The sequence below is a fragment of the Stereum hirsutum genome, assembly GCF_000264905.1.
Source record: "Stereum hirsutum FP-91666 SS1 unplaced genomic scaffold STEHIscaffold_4, whole genome shotgun sequence".
NCBI lineage: Eukaryota > Fungi > Basidiomycota > Agaricomycetes > Russulales > Stereaceae > Stereum > Stereum hirsutum.
The window spans coordinates 80955-96276 of NW_006763134.1; the positions used below are offsets into that span (position 1 = coordinate 80955).

Below are 15322 nucleotides of genomic sequence, written 5' to 3' on the forward strand. Positions count from 1 at the left end.
CGACTGCCAAACTGGGAAATTGCCTCGGTACGTCAGAGAGTGCGCCTGATTGTTGGAAAGTCGCCCTCGAACACGAGGTGGTTCGCTGCTTCTTTCATCCCTTTGCTTCTTGCGGAATTGGCCTTGTGGACGATCGTGCATTTTGATTCGTCGGACCGTTATCAGATATGATCATCACATGTGTACCCTCGGATTCTTTGTGGCCGCTTCCTGAGGTTTTTGTCCGCTGTTCTCCATTCGCTAGAAGGTTCGTGGACCTGTCGTCCATAGCGCCCCGCAAGAGTGTCCTAGGGAGTGCGAGACCATCCTCACCGTTTACGCTTTGCAGGCTCCATGATCATGCGACAGCTAGTCCTCCTTCGAAATTTCATGTCCTCCTTTTCCATTCCAACCGGTTCCTCGCCCCCATGTAAGTATTCACACACTACGCGCTCGATTCTTCATGTCTCCTCTCGAGAGCATACTTATTTCAGGCGGTACCTGACCACAAACCGATGGCACAAACCTGCCTGACCGGTCGATTTCGGAACCCCAATAAAAATGATGATCTTCCCGGTACCTCGCGCCAGTGCTGACTCTTTATGCTGAGAGCCAAGGCCTTTTTTCTTGCTCTTCCCTCTTCGCGCTCACTCGCCAAGTTTACCTTGTGCTCTTCCTTGGCGGACTAGCTAACTGTTGACTGCACAGAGTCATCATATCAGCGAATATGTCTCAGGAAACGCCCTCCAAGACTTATGGTCAAGCCCACACAGACCTCGAACGTGACGACTCGAAGTCCGTAGGTGCATCAGGCTCCGACTCGTCTCCCGCCACCAACGGGCCTATCGCAGAAGAACGCAAGTCTGGCGCGGAACGTATCGAGGCTCTGTACACCGTCTTTGACAAAAAGAACGGAGCCTCGATATGGCTGCTTTACTTGAGTTTGGGGCTGTTCTTCTATGCGTACAGTTTGGCGAGCAATACGGTCAGCAATTACCTCGCGTTTGCGACGAGTGCGTTTGGCGAGCATTCGGTGTTGAGTACGATCTCGACGATGGTTTATATTATCGGTGCTGTTGGTGAGTTACCATTTTTCCTCTCCGACTTGATCGAAGAGACTTGACTTTTTGTATTAATGGCTTGCTGACTGGATGTGGCGAATATTTTACTTGGTGTGCGTGAATAGGAAAGCCTTTCGTGGCCCAACTTGCCGATATAACTTCCCGTCCGGTCGCCTACGCCTTCTCTCTCGTCCTTTACACTCTTGGATTCATAGTCGTTGCGGCTGCTCCGAACGTGGCCGCTCTTGCCGCAGGTACGTCTTCGGCATCCTCCTTCATTACTTTCTTCGTCTATGCAGCACACTGATCCTCTACATACCTCATTGTTACTTTGTGTAGGAGAACTTCTTTACGCCATCGGAGGCGTCGGGCTGACGCTCGTCACATCGCTCATTGTGGCTGATCTCAGTCCGTTGGAATGGAGAGGATTTATCACGGCCTTGCCTGATATGCCTTATATCATCAATGCTTATGTCTCGTACGTTTCCTACAGTGTTACCTTGAGGCCATACAGATCTTGACTCTGATATTTTGCAGCGGTTTCATTACGGATGGCCTTGGTGAGGATGGATGGTATGTATTCTTTTTACTCAATCAATCTGCGTATCTGAGCACTTACGACCTTACCTACTTTCACAGGCGTTGGGGTTACGGAATGTTCGCCGTAAGCCCACTTCACTCCTCCTAGCCATACTTTCTCGGATTAAACTCTCACTGACGCACTCCCCATTCACCTCACTCTCAACTTTGCAGATCATAATGCCCGTCGTTATGGCCCCTGCCCTCATGGTCCTCTTCTGGGCCGACCTCAAAGCCAAGCAACATGGTATCGCCTCAGGTCTCACCCGCGCCCATTTGCACGAGAAGAAGTCCGTCTGGCAACACACAAAAGATTTCTGCATTGCGATCGACGCGTTCGGGTTGATCCTGTTGGGTTTTAGTTGGACTTTGGCTTTGTTGCCGTTCACGTTGAAGAGTACGGCGGCTGGAGGATACAAGAATCGTAGGTATTTGCTCATTCTTCCCTTCTGTTTCGAAATAGATTGAGGGAAATATTGATTTTTTTGTCGTTGATAGCATCTTTGATTGCGATGTTTGCCACCGGAGGGGTTCTCTTCTTTGTGTTCATTGCGTATGAGAAGTTTTACACTTCGCACCCGGTTCTTCCCGCAAGGATCTTGAACAAAGTCTTCATCCTGGGTGTCATCATCGGTACGTTCTGCTCTTATTCCCTCAGTTTAGACAGTTATGTTGGACGATAGAGTGCTGAATGATACGCCACTTCATGATGGATGATGCAGATATGTTCTTTTACATCGCTGGCGAGCTGCGTGGGACGTATTATTCCAGTTGGACTTATGTTGTATGTCTTGCCTTTCCTCGCCGGTGGCCAAAAACGTATTCTTGACATATCGTGGCAATTCTACACAGGTCACCGATTGGTAGGCACTCCTCACTGTTATGCTCGGTAATCCACTCTGTTGTTTCACTGACTTGGATCCTCTACGGCGACGTTATGTGACGATTTAATAGGACACTCTACGAATGGACGATATTCTCCAACACCGAAACAGTTGGACTTTGCGTCTTCGGCCTGATTGCAGGCCTGATCCAGAGGGCAACGCACAGGTTCAAGGTACGTACTCTATTGCCATACCACATTCTACGTTTCGCATTGGTGCTCACTTATCAATTCCTATGTTCCATAGTGGCTGCAAGTGTCCGGTCTTTGCATATACATCATGTTTGTACTTTCATCGCCATCGTGAAGTTTAGAATGATGGCGCTGATTCTAAGTGACTCTCAACAGCGGCATAGGCATCACACTCTACGCTCGCGGTGACCACGCCACGTAAGTTTCGTCACGGATATTCACTCCTTCATATAAATATTCAAGTCGTCTACAACACTCACACATTCTTCCCTCCACGTCCCACGTCTATGCAGTTCCGTTGCCCTCGCGTGGACTCAAATCCTCATCGCCATGGGAGGCGCCTGCTCTGTCGTTGGTACCCGTGTCGCCACTCAAGCTTCCGTACCGCATGAGGATCTGGCCGTCGTGATCGCAAATCTGGCGCTGTGGACTAAGTTGGGAGGCGCAATGGGAGTTGCCATCGGTACGTTGCTTGTGCTCCGTTTGACCTATAATTGATTGGTTGTGGACTGATCTTCACTTCTCTTTTCTACGGTGGCGATGCAGCTGGTGGTGTATGGAGGTCAGTGCTACTCGCTTTGCTTTCCCGCTTCATTAGGTCGGGTGTGCTGATGTCACGTCTATTATATCTCTGCAGTGGAACGATGCCTTCGAACCTCTCCAAGAATCTCACACCTCTTGGGGTTTCTTCCGCCACGATTACCAAGATCTACGGATCTATCAAGACCGCGAAGACGCAGTCGGACGACATAAGGGCTGCTGTTATCACCGGTGTGTACAGCTTACCTCTCACTTCCTCCTTCTATCTGGCGATTCTGACGTGCGATCTTTATGGCAGCATACGACGAAACCGTCAAGCCGCTCTATATCGCCGCTCTTGTTCTCGGTACGTCATCCTTGGCTGTTCATCTCTGTCTCCTCACTTTCGATCTCGTCTCCTCACCTTCAAAATGTTCTTTTTGCTTGTCGCAGCTTTTGTTCCACTTATCGCCGCCCTCCTCACAACGAACTACTACCTCGGCAAGACACAAAATGCTGTCGATGGGAAGCTGCACGCCATGTATCGCGAGGGTGGGAGCGAGGAACATGCTGAGGGCGAGTTTGTTCAGGAGAAGAAGTAAGGTATGGAGCTTGCGGTAAGATCTCTGTGGTAAGGCAATGACGAGACGACAGAGAAGCCTGGTCTAGAGGAACGGAGAGCACCAGACGATTTCTTTTACGATTTAGGCCTTTTTGCCCTCATGTGTACTGACGATGACGGTGACTTCTTTGACTCGGTGTTATTTACACATCCCCAAAATGTGATACCTTCTTTATCCTGACTCAAGACGCTCGAGTGTGTTCGTTCCAGAAGCCTTTGCACAACAATCGTCAATAAACTAAATGACGCCGAGTTTGCGTCCGGAGTCAACTTCAAGTTGCAAGCTCTCTGCTGCTTTCAGTTCTACGGTCGAAACTCACATTCAACATCAAAGTTTTGTTGGTATATGCACTCTTTGCTCTAGGCGACTCTATTGATAATATAAGACGGCTTTTGTTTCTTGGAAAATTATATGTCCCAGTGAGTCTTTTCTGCACAAATTCTTCCTACAAGGTTACACCGTGAGTTAAGTCCTTCCCGGCGGTGCTCTCTCCGAAAATACGTGTATGCACAGTCCTGGGTGCTCCTGCCCACCAAGGCAGATAATTGTTGCCGTCTTTCTTTCACATTCCTCACCATGTCGTGCTCGAAGATCCTTCGGGCCCGTTGTTTCCTCGTCTTCATTAACGATAGGTCTAATCGAGTTCATAAAGCGAGCTTCTTTTCAAGCAAGCAGGGATGCCATACAAAGCCCATATCGACAGACCGCCCTTGCCAAAGACGCGATAGAGGGCTTCTATACGCTCAGCACCGGAACGACGCTCCTCTGCAACGGGGCCTGGGGTGACGAGGAGCTCTGGTTGAGCGTCTGCCTCAAGATCACGATCATGGTCAGACGTGGAAGACGATCTCTTCGATTTTGTCTCAAGACCGTGGGGAGTAGACATCCTTGAAGAAGAGGAGGGGAGGAGGGGCGCCGACTCGTCTACGGAATCTCTCGACAGAACCGCGTCTTCATCGTCGTCATTCATATGCATTCTGAATCTGCTAAAATCTGAATTACTCTAGATTGCCTGGCTGTGGACAAGCAAAGGTACGATGCGCAAACTTGCATTTGGCCGACACCAAGTCTCTTGGCTTGGACAGCGATGGGCTTGGGATTCGGAGTGAGGGCGATGGAGGAGCAGAAAGGGAGGGACACGGCCTGCTGGCATCGTTCGCAGTCGGACGAGTGTCCGCGCGCCAAGTCCGACTGCCGGTTCCTTGTTCCAAGACCGGAGGCAGACGGAGGCACCGCGCGCTCCATCATACTTATCAGATAACGCTGACATATCTGATACCGGCAATCACCAGCAGGCATTCGGAAAATCGATCGAGCGCCGGTGATCATCCCAGGCGAGATATTGTCTCCGGCTCGGAAATACTGATCATCTAATCTCTTCCTGGAGATGCGGGGTCACTCATCCCGAGCTCAACTCACAAAAGAGTTTGTAGGCTTGAGGACCCATCGTGTCCTTACCTTGGAACCACGGCCATTTCTTCACCGAGCTAGCACTGCTACGCTAATTTCAAAGTATCACCGACGAGTTTCAACCACTTTTCCGGCTTTCGTATAGTCACGGTAGTAGTACGAGTACCTTGTGGGATTGGGAGGTTTGTGCATTAATGAGCCAACTGCGATGCTTTCGGCCTTGAGGTCAAAATTTAGCTGAAACACGGGCCAAGTCCCCGGCCAGCTTGAAGAACGGTGCCGCCCGAGCCTACCTGCTGAAGAAATTTGCACAATCTCAAAGGTCGTCGAAGCTTCTTGACCCGGAAAAATTAGGAAGTTTTACCTGGTACCTGTGGACCATCATGCATCAGGCCCAGGTACAATAGTCGAAGATCAGCCTGTTCCTGTTTTTCTATGCGTATAGTCTTGCGGGGAACACAGTCAGCAACTATTTGGCATTCGCCACGAGCCATTTTGGAGAACACACGGTGTTGAGTACGATTGATACGATGGTCTACGTTATCGGCGCTGTCGGTAAGTCACTAATGTCGAAGTCTGGACGGGATGCCGGACTTAGTGGCTCAAAAACTGACGCGTGTGGGCTTCGATAGGTAAACCATTTGTGGCCCAATTGGCGGATATCACTTCAAGACCGATCGCGTATTCCGTCTCTCTTGTCCTCTATGTTCTTGGTTTCGTCGTCGTCGCTGCTGCTCAAGGAATCGGCGCCGTCGCAGGAGGTATGTGATCCGCCTTGCATTATTTCGTCTCGTTGCATACACTTTATACTGCAGTATTGACGAGTCTGGCATCATTTTTGTATATGTACAGGACAACTTATGTATGAAGTTGGCTCCGTCGGCCTTGACCTTGTCACGGACCTCATCGTGGCAGACTTGTCTCCTCTGGAATGGTACACAACCCCTCTTTCCCCTCGCTCCGTTCTGCCCTCTTCAAGGCTTATCATCCAAGATTTGACTGATGCTGACTCGAATGATGAATTGATTCTGTAGGCGAGGTTTTATGACCGCGCTCCCGAGTGCGCCGTACATCATCAATGCCTACGTCTCGTGCGTCTGAGGTCTTATTTTCATCTTTTTCTCCGAACTTAACATGGACTGTGTATTATAGAGGATTTATCACGGATGGACTGGGTGAAGATGGCTGGTATGTCCCATACTTCGTCTCTCTGTCAATGCAGCGTGAGAGTCAATAATACTGACCAGTATATACGTGCTTTCTCATAATTATGATCTGACAGGCGATGGGGATACGGGATGTTCGCTGTACGCTCAAATTTCTAGCCGTCTCCTCTTATCATTTTCTCATCCCGACACTCGCTCCCTTTCTCGTCCTGCTTGTGGGTCCCCAACCAACAAATACTCACTCTCTTCCGTAAACCTAGATTATGATGCCCGTGGTCATGGCTCCCGCCCTCGTCGTTCTCTTCTGGGCGGACGTGAAAGCGAAGAAGGCCCATATACTATCATTCAGCGCATCCAACTACACGGCGCGGACCGATAAACGTGAGCACCCTCTACACAACTTTTGCCGTATCTGCATCTTGATCGTGACGATGCTGACTGACGCTTTTCTTCCCTGCCGCGCACTTATTCGTGCTGATGATAAAATGGACCGGAACACAAACGAAATAGAGGAACGTAAATCATGGATAATCCTCTGTCGTGACTTTTGCATCAAGATCGACGCGTTCGGGTTGATTTTGCTCGGGTTCAGCTGGAGTTTGATCTTGTTACCGTTCACGCTGAAGAGTACGGCGGCTGATGGGTATAAGAACCGTGAGTCTTCCTTCTTCATTTTCTTTCGTTGTATACCTCTTGTTTTGAGCGGACTTATATGCTGAATTCTTGATGTGTGTCTGTGTGGTATATGATGTGCGACCATAGCTTCGCTGATCGCGATGTTCGCCGTCGGCGGTGTGCTGCTCATCGCGTTCGGACTGTACGAAAAATGGGGAACGAACCATCCTATATTGCCATACAGGATATTGAACAAGGTGTTCATTCTTGGAGTCATCATTGGTGCGTCTATCTCCAACTACTTGAGCGAATACACGTTTGCTGACAGCATGTGGTCTGTATAGATGCGTTCTACTTCTTGAGCGGAAGGCTGCGATCGACGTATTTCTCGAGTTGGACTTATGTGGTTACGGATTGGTGAGTTTCCCTTTCTGCCTCTCAGATCGCACTATCCATCCGGCATCCTCTACGTTGACATGCGCGTCAAAACAACGCAATCCATGCAACTCGCCGTAACACGAAACATACTAACACGGATCGGATTCAACAGGTCACTCTACGAGTGGACGATCTTTTCGAACACCGAGACGGTCGGATTGTGCGTTTTCGGTCTCATCGCAGGTCTTATTCAGAGGTATACGCATCGGTATAAGTGGTTGCAGGTGTCGGGATTGTCGATTCGGATAATGTACGCCCCCTTTCTAGTGTTCCCGAGCGAGATATGAAGCCAACATCTTGGATGGTGCTATGTAGTGGTATGGGATTGACTTTCTATGCGCGAGGCAGCCACGCTACGTGAGTCCATATCTCCTCTTCCATCTCCTCTGTCATACAAATAATCCTCTAACATTCCTCTTCCCCATAAAGAAACGTCGCCCTCGCATGGACACAAATCCTCATCGCTCTTGGCGGAGCCTTCTCCGTCGTCGGCACTCGTGTTTCTACTCAAGCTTCAGTCCCACACGAAGACCTTGCCGTCGTGATTGCCAATCTGGCGCTTTGGACGAAGTTGGCTGGAGCTATTGGAGCCGCGGTCGCAGGAGCCGTTTGGAGGTCAGTTCCTTTCATTGTGCAGTTCTGAGTTCTGCACGAGAAAATGGAGGACTAACAGATATTATGTAGTGGCACGATGCCGACGAACTTGAGTAACCAGCTGCGACCCCTTGGACTTTCCGCTGCAGATATCAAGAAGATCTACGGCTCCATCAAGACCGCAAAATCACAGCCTGCGAACGTGAGGGCTGCGGTCATCATCGGTGCGTTCCCTCTTCTTGGTAACTTCCATGATTGCACGTTGGATTGACAATATTATTGTGATTTAGCGTACGACGCGACTGTCAAGCCGCTCTACATCGCCGCTCTCGTGCTCTGTACGTCCCTTTCCCTCTCCCCTTCTTCCCATGTCTCTTTGTCTTCTACACATTTCTTCCCCGCTCACGGTATTGAGGTCCTGATCATCCGCCATGGAATACACAGCCTTCATCCCCCTCATTGCCGGCCTCCTCACCACGAACTACTACCTCGGAAAAACTCAAAATGCAGTCGATGGACGTGTCCATGCCATTTATGTCGCTGAATCTGGGGAAGCAGCGTACGTACCAGAAGGTGGAGATCCGAGGATGGTCGGGACGGAGGCACATACGGCTGCAGGAGTTGGCGGGGTTGATGATGGGGTGCCTGAGGGCGGAGCTAGGAGGCGGGATTAGGTGAAGTAGGCCGGGGAGAGAGATGGTCGTTTAGATTGAACGCGTCAATGGATTGGGAAAAATGAGACAAGAGACAGGGAGATGTCTCTTGATTAATGTGATTAATGACATGTGAGAGTGTTTTATTGAGGGATGTGTTTTTACTTGTAACTTCCCCCTTGTTCCGAGTCGTTCTCTGCTCGGAGATTTAGAGTAGATATTTCGCGTTACAGTGACCAGGTTACTCTACAAGCTCCGCTGTTCTTTGACTGTTATGACTAAAGTTGAACTCCCATCTCTGCATTTAGGGAGCTGCACCTCATTGCCATTCCGTTCTTGAAGTGTCCATGACGATTTCATGAGTCTCGACTCAGTTGAGATCGGTGAACGGTCACGTGCTCGACTCGCTAGGGGCGCGAGTCCTCAGTCGCGGCTCGCGCAATTCACTCTACTCTTGCCCATCACCAGCGTAACGCGTTAACCCTCCAGCACTAACCATGAGTTTCGGTCCTGGTCATTAACATCGTCACTCTCAAGCCCGTATACCGTCGATCTAGACAAGCTCCCCCATCTCCATCGTATACATCCTTATAGCCTTCGTCTGAGTCACGCCGCGTCTGCTGACTTATGGATGTATCACCACTACGAGGAATCCTTCTAGATATGACTGGCGACGGGCCTGACTTCAAAAGTATTGACGACAACTATACGAATCCTCTCGCTCGTGACGTGATATCCCTGGAATCTGATTGGAGGCAGAGCTCGATAAGTTCGACGTTGTGGTAGATGCCTGACTTGACAACGCAACGTGAATCGGATTCCAACGCGGGTGGTGAGCTCTTTCTGTGACACGCATTCTTTTTCTGTGTGGATTTTTCTCGCGGTTCGTCCTTGTTTTCGGTCAACCTCGTCATGGAGAGTCTGTCATCGGCAAGCCCTTCGAGTTGCTGCCCCCTACGACCCTGCACGATCCAAATCCCTCGACCTTCTTGGCGTCGCGTTACTTTCACGCTTCCATGAATTGCACACACTGGAGGACCTAGACGAAGCTATTGCCTTTTGTCGGCAAGCACTCAATCTGCGCCCTCCATGCCCTCCGACCCTTATCCGTCGGAAAGGCACTTTACACGCATATCGAATTTTGCGGCACTACCTCCAAATTGAACGAAAGAATCTATCTTCACGTTCAGGCCACTGATGTGCGGAACGCCACCGCTCTTGACCTCCTGACCGCATACGGACGACTAGGTCTTTCGTACTGGACTCGTTACGAACATCTTGGTGATTTGAAGGACAATCAGGCAGCGTTGTTCTGGTGTCAAGAGCCGCGCGAATGGTGCCCAACGGGGCATCCTAATCGTGCGATGATACTGCACACGCTGGGACTCGCACATCATGCTCGATGCGAGCAACGGGATCGCAACGGAAGCGACGATGTGGAAGAAGCTGTCCGACTTTATCGAGAAGTCCTCATCCTCTGGCCTCCAGGGCACCATTGTCACTCGACTGTTCTTCACGATCTCGGCCTCGCGATGTATTCTCACTTCAAAATATTCCGCAAAGATGAATATCTCGTCCATGCCGTTATACATCTTCAGGACGCTCTCGCCTTGACTTCACGTCCACAGTCAGCGGTATTACTTGTCGACTTGGCCTATGCCTTACACGCCGTTGCAGAGCGATCACATGTGGTGGGAGACTTCTACCAGCCGATTTCGCTATATCGCAGAGCACTCGAAGCTCAAGATCTTCCTGGTACACATCGATCGTATGCATTATGCGGCCTCTGCATTTCTCTATATTCTCAGTTCCTGCGATGTAAAACGCAAGACTATCTGAACGAAGCCATGTCTATCCATCAACAGCTTACTGGTGCATCCACACACGTACCTCCGAGACGCCGTGACCAACTTGAAACCCTGAAGAAAGTAATAGATCCTCACCTCCGAGCTCAAGACGAAGAAGTCCCGGACAATGACAACTTCGAGTTCGTCGCATGTCTTCGCTCAACCGCTCATTTGTCAACTGACAACTCTGGATGGTGATCGAATAGACGTACAATGCTCCCTCATCTCTCACGCATGGCCTCAGGGCTGCCTGTATCTTCAGGTAAGTCGTTACAATCTTCCTTCTTGCCATCTCGCTCCTTCCGTCGGTCTATCAATACTGTATTATTAGAAGTGTCCACTCTGGCTAGTCGTGCCTCCCCCCAAACACGGAATCCTCTCCATCCTACACGAAATCACAAGTTCAGTGTTGGGGCCGTTCAGCGGTTGCTCTCGGAAAGAGAGAGGGAAGAAGAACTAAGGTGGATTCCAACATTGAAGATGGCGGAAAAGGAGAAGCACGACGAAGCAGCGGGTGAGGTGAATGGCGAGAAGGGTCTTGTAAGGAGCAATCTTGAGGGTACGCCGATTTCGGCGCAAATAGCAGCGAAGACGTCGAAGAGTAAGGCTATGATACGACGATGGAAGACGTTCTGGCGTATCAGAAAATAGAAGCTTGTGAGTATCGTACTATTCTGCCTTACCAGTCATCAAATCACTCTGACCAGATAGATAGTATTGTGAAGGCATTTCGAACACGGCACCGCCTTCGTTCTGTCTCTTCTACGCAACTCACTACATATGGACATCTTTGATTATGGTAATTGCGATGGTCGGGTACGTTGATACTCCCTTCACGACCGAGGTATAGCCGCGGATGCTCTGGCGGCCTTGTCTCTCAAGGCGGTCGAAGGGTGTACATATGGATGGGGAAGGGTCGTTGTAGGTAAGGAATTTTGCAGGGTCATACCCTCCAACAGAGAAAACAATTGGAACATCCTTTCTTCTCTCGAGGGGCCCAACGTAATGTACGTATGGGGCGTTGTGGATGCATGTGGACTCTTGTGTTATCCCATTTTCCCTCGGCTTTTGGATGGAAGCATCCGGGATTTCGGAGGCGATACAAGCCTCCTGCGCTGCGGTTGCTTCTCCTCTTACGAGATATTCAGGCCGACTATTGATGTCCCAGCCATGCCTTTGCAGTACACAAGCCATTGTTCTCAAAGTGTACCATCGGCAGCTATCGCCACGTCTCGGGGGCGCCCAGCTCAGGAAAGCGGTCGGATCTTAACCTTTTCAGATACAGGGTCGACGGGCAGTCTGATTTACCGAAGGAGTGTTTTCTCCGTTTCAATCTGGTGTCGGCCTGCTCTATATACTTACGCAGCACGAATATGTCGGATTGAAGGCCAGGTGGAATGATGCAAGGAGAACAGTGCATGCACAACGCACTCAGGAGAGCTACAGGTTCAACGCGAGGTAAAGTAAACGTAATACAACGACAGATAAAGCATAGAAAATCACGATAGCATGACGACAACAACGTGCACAGACGAGTTAAAAAGCGAGGTCCCATATCACCAGCCCAATGCCCAACGTGTCGCACTGTATCCTGTTTTTACGAGCGATACCGTGTCCAGCACCGCCGTCACTGCTAGTGGCTCCGTACGCGGATGCAACCTCCAGCTACGATGGGCAAGTGTTATGTTACGACGAACGGTCCTCCATGCCTCCCAAGCCTGAGCGGCAGTCGGTCTGGCCTCCGGTACGGGGCGAACCATGAGCTCTATCATCGGCTCTAAGAAACTAAGGTTGGAGAAATGCTGTAAAAATATGAGCACCGAGCATCAATAAAAACTGCGAGCGACCTACGTCGTAAAGTTGGTGTCGGAAAATGTTTCCGATGATGAAGATGTCGACCTTGAAGGGGTCGTAAGGAACAGTATGAGAAAGTTCGGGAACCTCTTTATCTCGACCATCCTTCCCGACCACCAGTCTGGGGACGTCCGGAGGGAAGTAGGAAGAGATACCGTAGTCTATAAAGTAGTACTTCACGCCTCCCACAGCAGTACGAGAAAGACATGGAGCGACAGTGACGATGTCGGGAGATAATTTTTCGTAGATTGGATGTCGGCCTTGCGGATAGAGGAGAGAAGCGTCCATCATGAGATTCCTCCGCGCACAGTCGCTGGAAGAATGTGAGTATTTTCCGGGAATATAACCTATTTCAGACTCACCGGTGAGCGACACCATTCTCGTGCAGGAATACCAAACCCTGTACGGCTCATTTTTAGTGTTCTCCCAGGTCGTGAAGGAGTCGAGCACGTACCTCAAGTATTTGGTCGCAGAAATCGACGACCTCCGCTACAGTTTCAAACGGAGGGTCGTCCATGAGTGACAGAAAAGGCATGACCATGTAGGAAACAGTCGGATCGTCTGTGTCCTCGAACAGGTCAAGGATGGGAACGCTATGATTGCGCGGATCTTGTCGTAATGATTCTTGGTACAGGTATGTGGCGATGCCCGACTCATTGTCGCCTTTCTTGACTCTCTTGATATAGACCAATTTACCATCCGACATGCGAGTTGCGTCAACGAGATGGGTACGCGGCTGGATACAAGACAATGATGACCTTAGCGAGGGACGTTTGAAGCAATCAAGACAACGTACTGGAAGTGGAACAGAGTCCTCACAGTCCGTCACCTCCTTTCTGGGAGATATCCATGAGGGTTTCCAGCCAGGCCTTAGCCTTGGTCTGAGCATATAGCCGCGCGATTGCAAGAAAAGCTGACGATCCCGCCAGGTGACTTCGTTTCCTTTAAGGACTCCGAATAACCTATCAGCTTCATCATTCAAGTTGTCGGGTGAAACGTCGCTGTCGGAAGACATTGCTAGAGGAAGGAGAGGAGCGGTGTCAGCTGAATGGATGGAGACGCCCGACTCTCAGTGGTGGTGCTATACAAGTAGTGGTGGTAGCGTCTAAGTATGGACGGTGAAAGAGCTGGACGTCGGACAGTCTCCGCGTGTGAATTGTGCAGCGTCCAACAGCCGGGCCGTATCTGGCCGTACTGGAGGCCGTAAGACAGTACGTTGTACTCTTTTTGTCAAGACGTCGCCAACGCCCCAGCCGAAGTCGTCCCCAATGCTCGTGTTACTATAGTATTGTTTCCCTTTCGTTGCTGATAGGTTAGCCCAATATTCACGTAACATCAAAGGTACTACTGTACCATTTGAATCGGTTCGCCATGTCACGGTCACAGACCTTCCTCTGGTGGGCGAAATCTGGACAGGTCACAGGTCACAGAGGCCCACCTGGCGAAAAAATCTCCGTGACCGGGCGCCTTCGGCGCCATATACCCCCTCAAAAACCGCTCAAAAATGAATAAAAAAGGCGAAATTTCCGGTTCGTCACGCGGCTCCGCCGCGTGCTGGCGTGGCGAAATCTGAACTTTTCGGTCACAGTCACGAGGGGGTGGCAAACCGATTCGAATGGTACAGTATCTTGTCCCGGGCCTCCTGCCATCTCAATCAGAAACTTGACCAAAACGCTTGGTATTCATTCTTTGACTCCAATCAGTGTTGTGTGGCAAATTTCTGGCGAGAAGTTTACATACATTCACGGCATGTGCGTCCATTTATATTATGTTGCGGGAAGGTGATCACGTCAGGAACCACGAGAACGAAAGGTGGTTGCCCAGTCTAAGTACTATCGCTTCCGCGGCTATAGTCGGACTTTGAGCCACAGGTTCTTATGGGTCCTTGTTTTCATCGATTATATACAGCGCACGCCAGATCCCCGGGTAAGTGCGAATCACACGAAGTATACGGTCTTTTGTGGCTCGATACGTTTGCAACACCCACCAGGCTCTGGGCGGCTCATGGTGCGCGTTCTTTCGTCAATTTAGTCTGGAGGTAATTCCCCAGAGAAAAGGTGCCCATATCACAACTTGTATAAAAGGGATTCATATATCAGTCTATTAATACCCATCCACTCAACATACCTTTCCTTCATCAGCGAATTCGTGAAAAAGTGGCCGGACGTTGGCCGGGTTACAATCCCGCGCCGGAAGGGAAGCCGATTGTAATCCATTATCATTTCAATATGAGCAGGAAGGCACGATCGTAGCACGTTCCATCCCGAGATCAGGCCCATGTGGTGTTGGAACGACTCACAATCCGACACAACACGGACGAGTAATCACAATGCGTTACAATCCAAGGTCTCACTTCCTCGGGGTTTGAGCTTGTTTGGGCTAACAGTCAAACTGTACGTTATGTGCGTGAGTTTTTAGCCTACTCTTCTGATCGCACTGTGAACATGATTGAATATCCTGGGAGAAGCAACCTCTCACAAGTATCGCTGTCTACTCATTGACCCTCCTTCGTGCGTCGACTGTGATGCAGATGTAGAATTTGAAGAGCATAAGGGCTGCGAAGAAGGTAACATAGCTCGAGTACTGCATGACCAAACAAAGGCCCGTTAGTGTAGTAGTAATGTACCATGTAATTAGATAGTTTTGAATGAAATACAACCTTTGCCCTTGAGTTCGAGCCCCAGTCTGCGCGTGCCGTCCATGAAGCGATAATCCTGAGCCATTTACAACCCGCCGGGTGGCTGATAAGATAAGGAAGGAGGCCAGGAGGTGACGCGGGACCGGGGGCGAGAGGCGGAAGAGCCTCCGCCTCCGGCCCTTTTGGCATTTAGCCGGGTGCCTATCGGGTTTATCGTAACAGATGGAAAAGTTGATGGCAAGGGTTTAATCCACTTCCACCTGTTACAATC

At 50.1% G+C, this 15322-nt stretch overlaps 5 protein-coding genes across 5 annotated transcripts; 3 read left to right on the forward strand and 2 right to left on the reverse strand.

Annotated features, from left to right (window-relative positions):
- Positions 1–570: 570 nt before the first annotated feature.
- On the forward strand, positions 571–4017 carry STEHIDRAFT_75387 (MFS general substrate transporter). Its single transcript, XM_007301523.1, has 17 exons — positions 571–1058; positions 1166–1294; positions 1380–1518; positions 1578–1613; positions 1680–1704; positions 1794–2043; positions 2118–2252; positions 2342–2403; positions 2472–2482; positions 2574–2676; positions 2750–2784; positions 2851–2892; positions 2988–3157; positions 3241–3256; positions 3332–3465; positions 3533–3580; positions 3667–4017. Exons 1-17 carry the CDS (start codon positions 707–709, stop codon positions 3813–3815), a joined length of 1836 nt encoding a protein of 611 aa, XP_007301585.1. The 5' UTR covers positions 571–706; the 3' UTR covers positions 3816–4017.
- A 453-nt stretch (positions 4018–4470) lies between these two features.
- STEHIDRAFT_154389 (uncharacterized protein) lies at positions 4471–4812 on the reverse strand (the record flags this gene model as incomplete). Its single annotated transcript, XM_007301595.1, has 1 exon — positions 4471–4812. One exon carries the CDS (start codon positions 4810–4812, stop codon positions 4471–4473), a length of 342 nt encoding a protein of 113 aa, XP_007301657.1.
- A 964-nt stretch (positions 4813–5776) lies between these two features.
- STEHIDRAFT_166703 (MFS general substrate transporter) lies at positions 5777–9116 on the forward strand (the record flags this gene model as incomplete). The annotated part of the gene is made up of 16 exons (XM_007301596.1): positions 5777–5801; positions 5879–6007; positions 6099–6180; positions 6281–6337; positions 6399–6434; positions 6529–6553; positions 6673–6793; positions 6923–7066; positions 7175–7309; positions 7372–7444; positions 7578–7715; positions 7781–7822; positions 7895–8080; positions 8150–8283; positions 8350–8397; positions 8504–9116. 16 exons carry the CDS (start codon positions 5777–5779, stop codon positions 8731–8733), a joined length of 1605 nt encoding a protein of 534 aa, XP_007301658.1. The 3' UTR covers positions 8734–9116.
- Positions 9117–10107: 991 nt separating this feature from the next.
- STEHIDRAFT_154391 (uncharacterized protein) lies at positions 10108–11210 on the forward strand (the record flags this gene model as incomplete). Its single annotated transcript, XM_007301597.1, has 5 exons — positions 10108–10286; positions 10341–10480; positions 10543–10699; positions 10766–10821; positions 10891–11210. 5 exons carry the CDS (start codon positions 10108–10110, stop codon positions 11208–11210), a joined length of 852 nt encoding a protein of 283 aa, XP_007301659.1.
- A 905-nt stretch (positions 11211–12115) lies between these two features.
- Positions 12116–13428, reverse strand: STEHIDRAFT_53599 (uncharacterized protein; the record flags this gene model as incomplete). Its single annotated transcript, XM_007301511.1, has 4 exons — positions 12116–12361; positions 12411–12760; positions 12864–13149; positions 13210–13428. The coding sequence occupies 4 exons, from the start codon at positions 13426–13428 to the stop codon at positions 12116–12118; spliced, it is 1101 nt and encodes a 366-aa protein (XP_007301573.1).
- Between the last annotated feature and the right edge of the window lie 1894 nt (positions 13429–15322).

Coding starts and splice junctions, on each gene's coding strand:
- STEHIDRAFT_75387 (XM_007301523.1), top strand. CDS start 707: ATGTCTCAGGAAACGCCCTCCAAGACTTATGGTCAAGCCCACACAGAC. Junction 2,677..2,749: donor GGGCAACGCACAGGTTCAAG/GTACGTACTCTA, acceptor TATGTTCCATAG/TGGCTGCAAGTGTCCGGTCT. Junction 2,785..2,850: donor GGTCTTTGCATATACATCAT/GTTTGTACTTTC, acceptor GACTCTCAACAG/CGGCATAGGCATCACACTCT.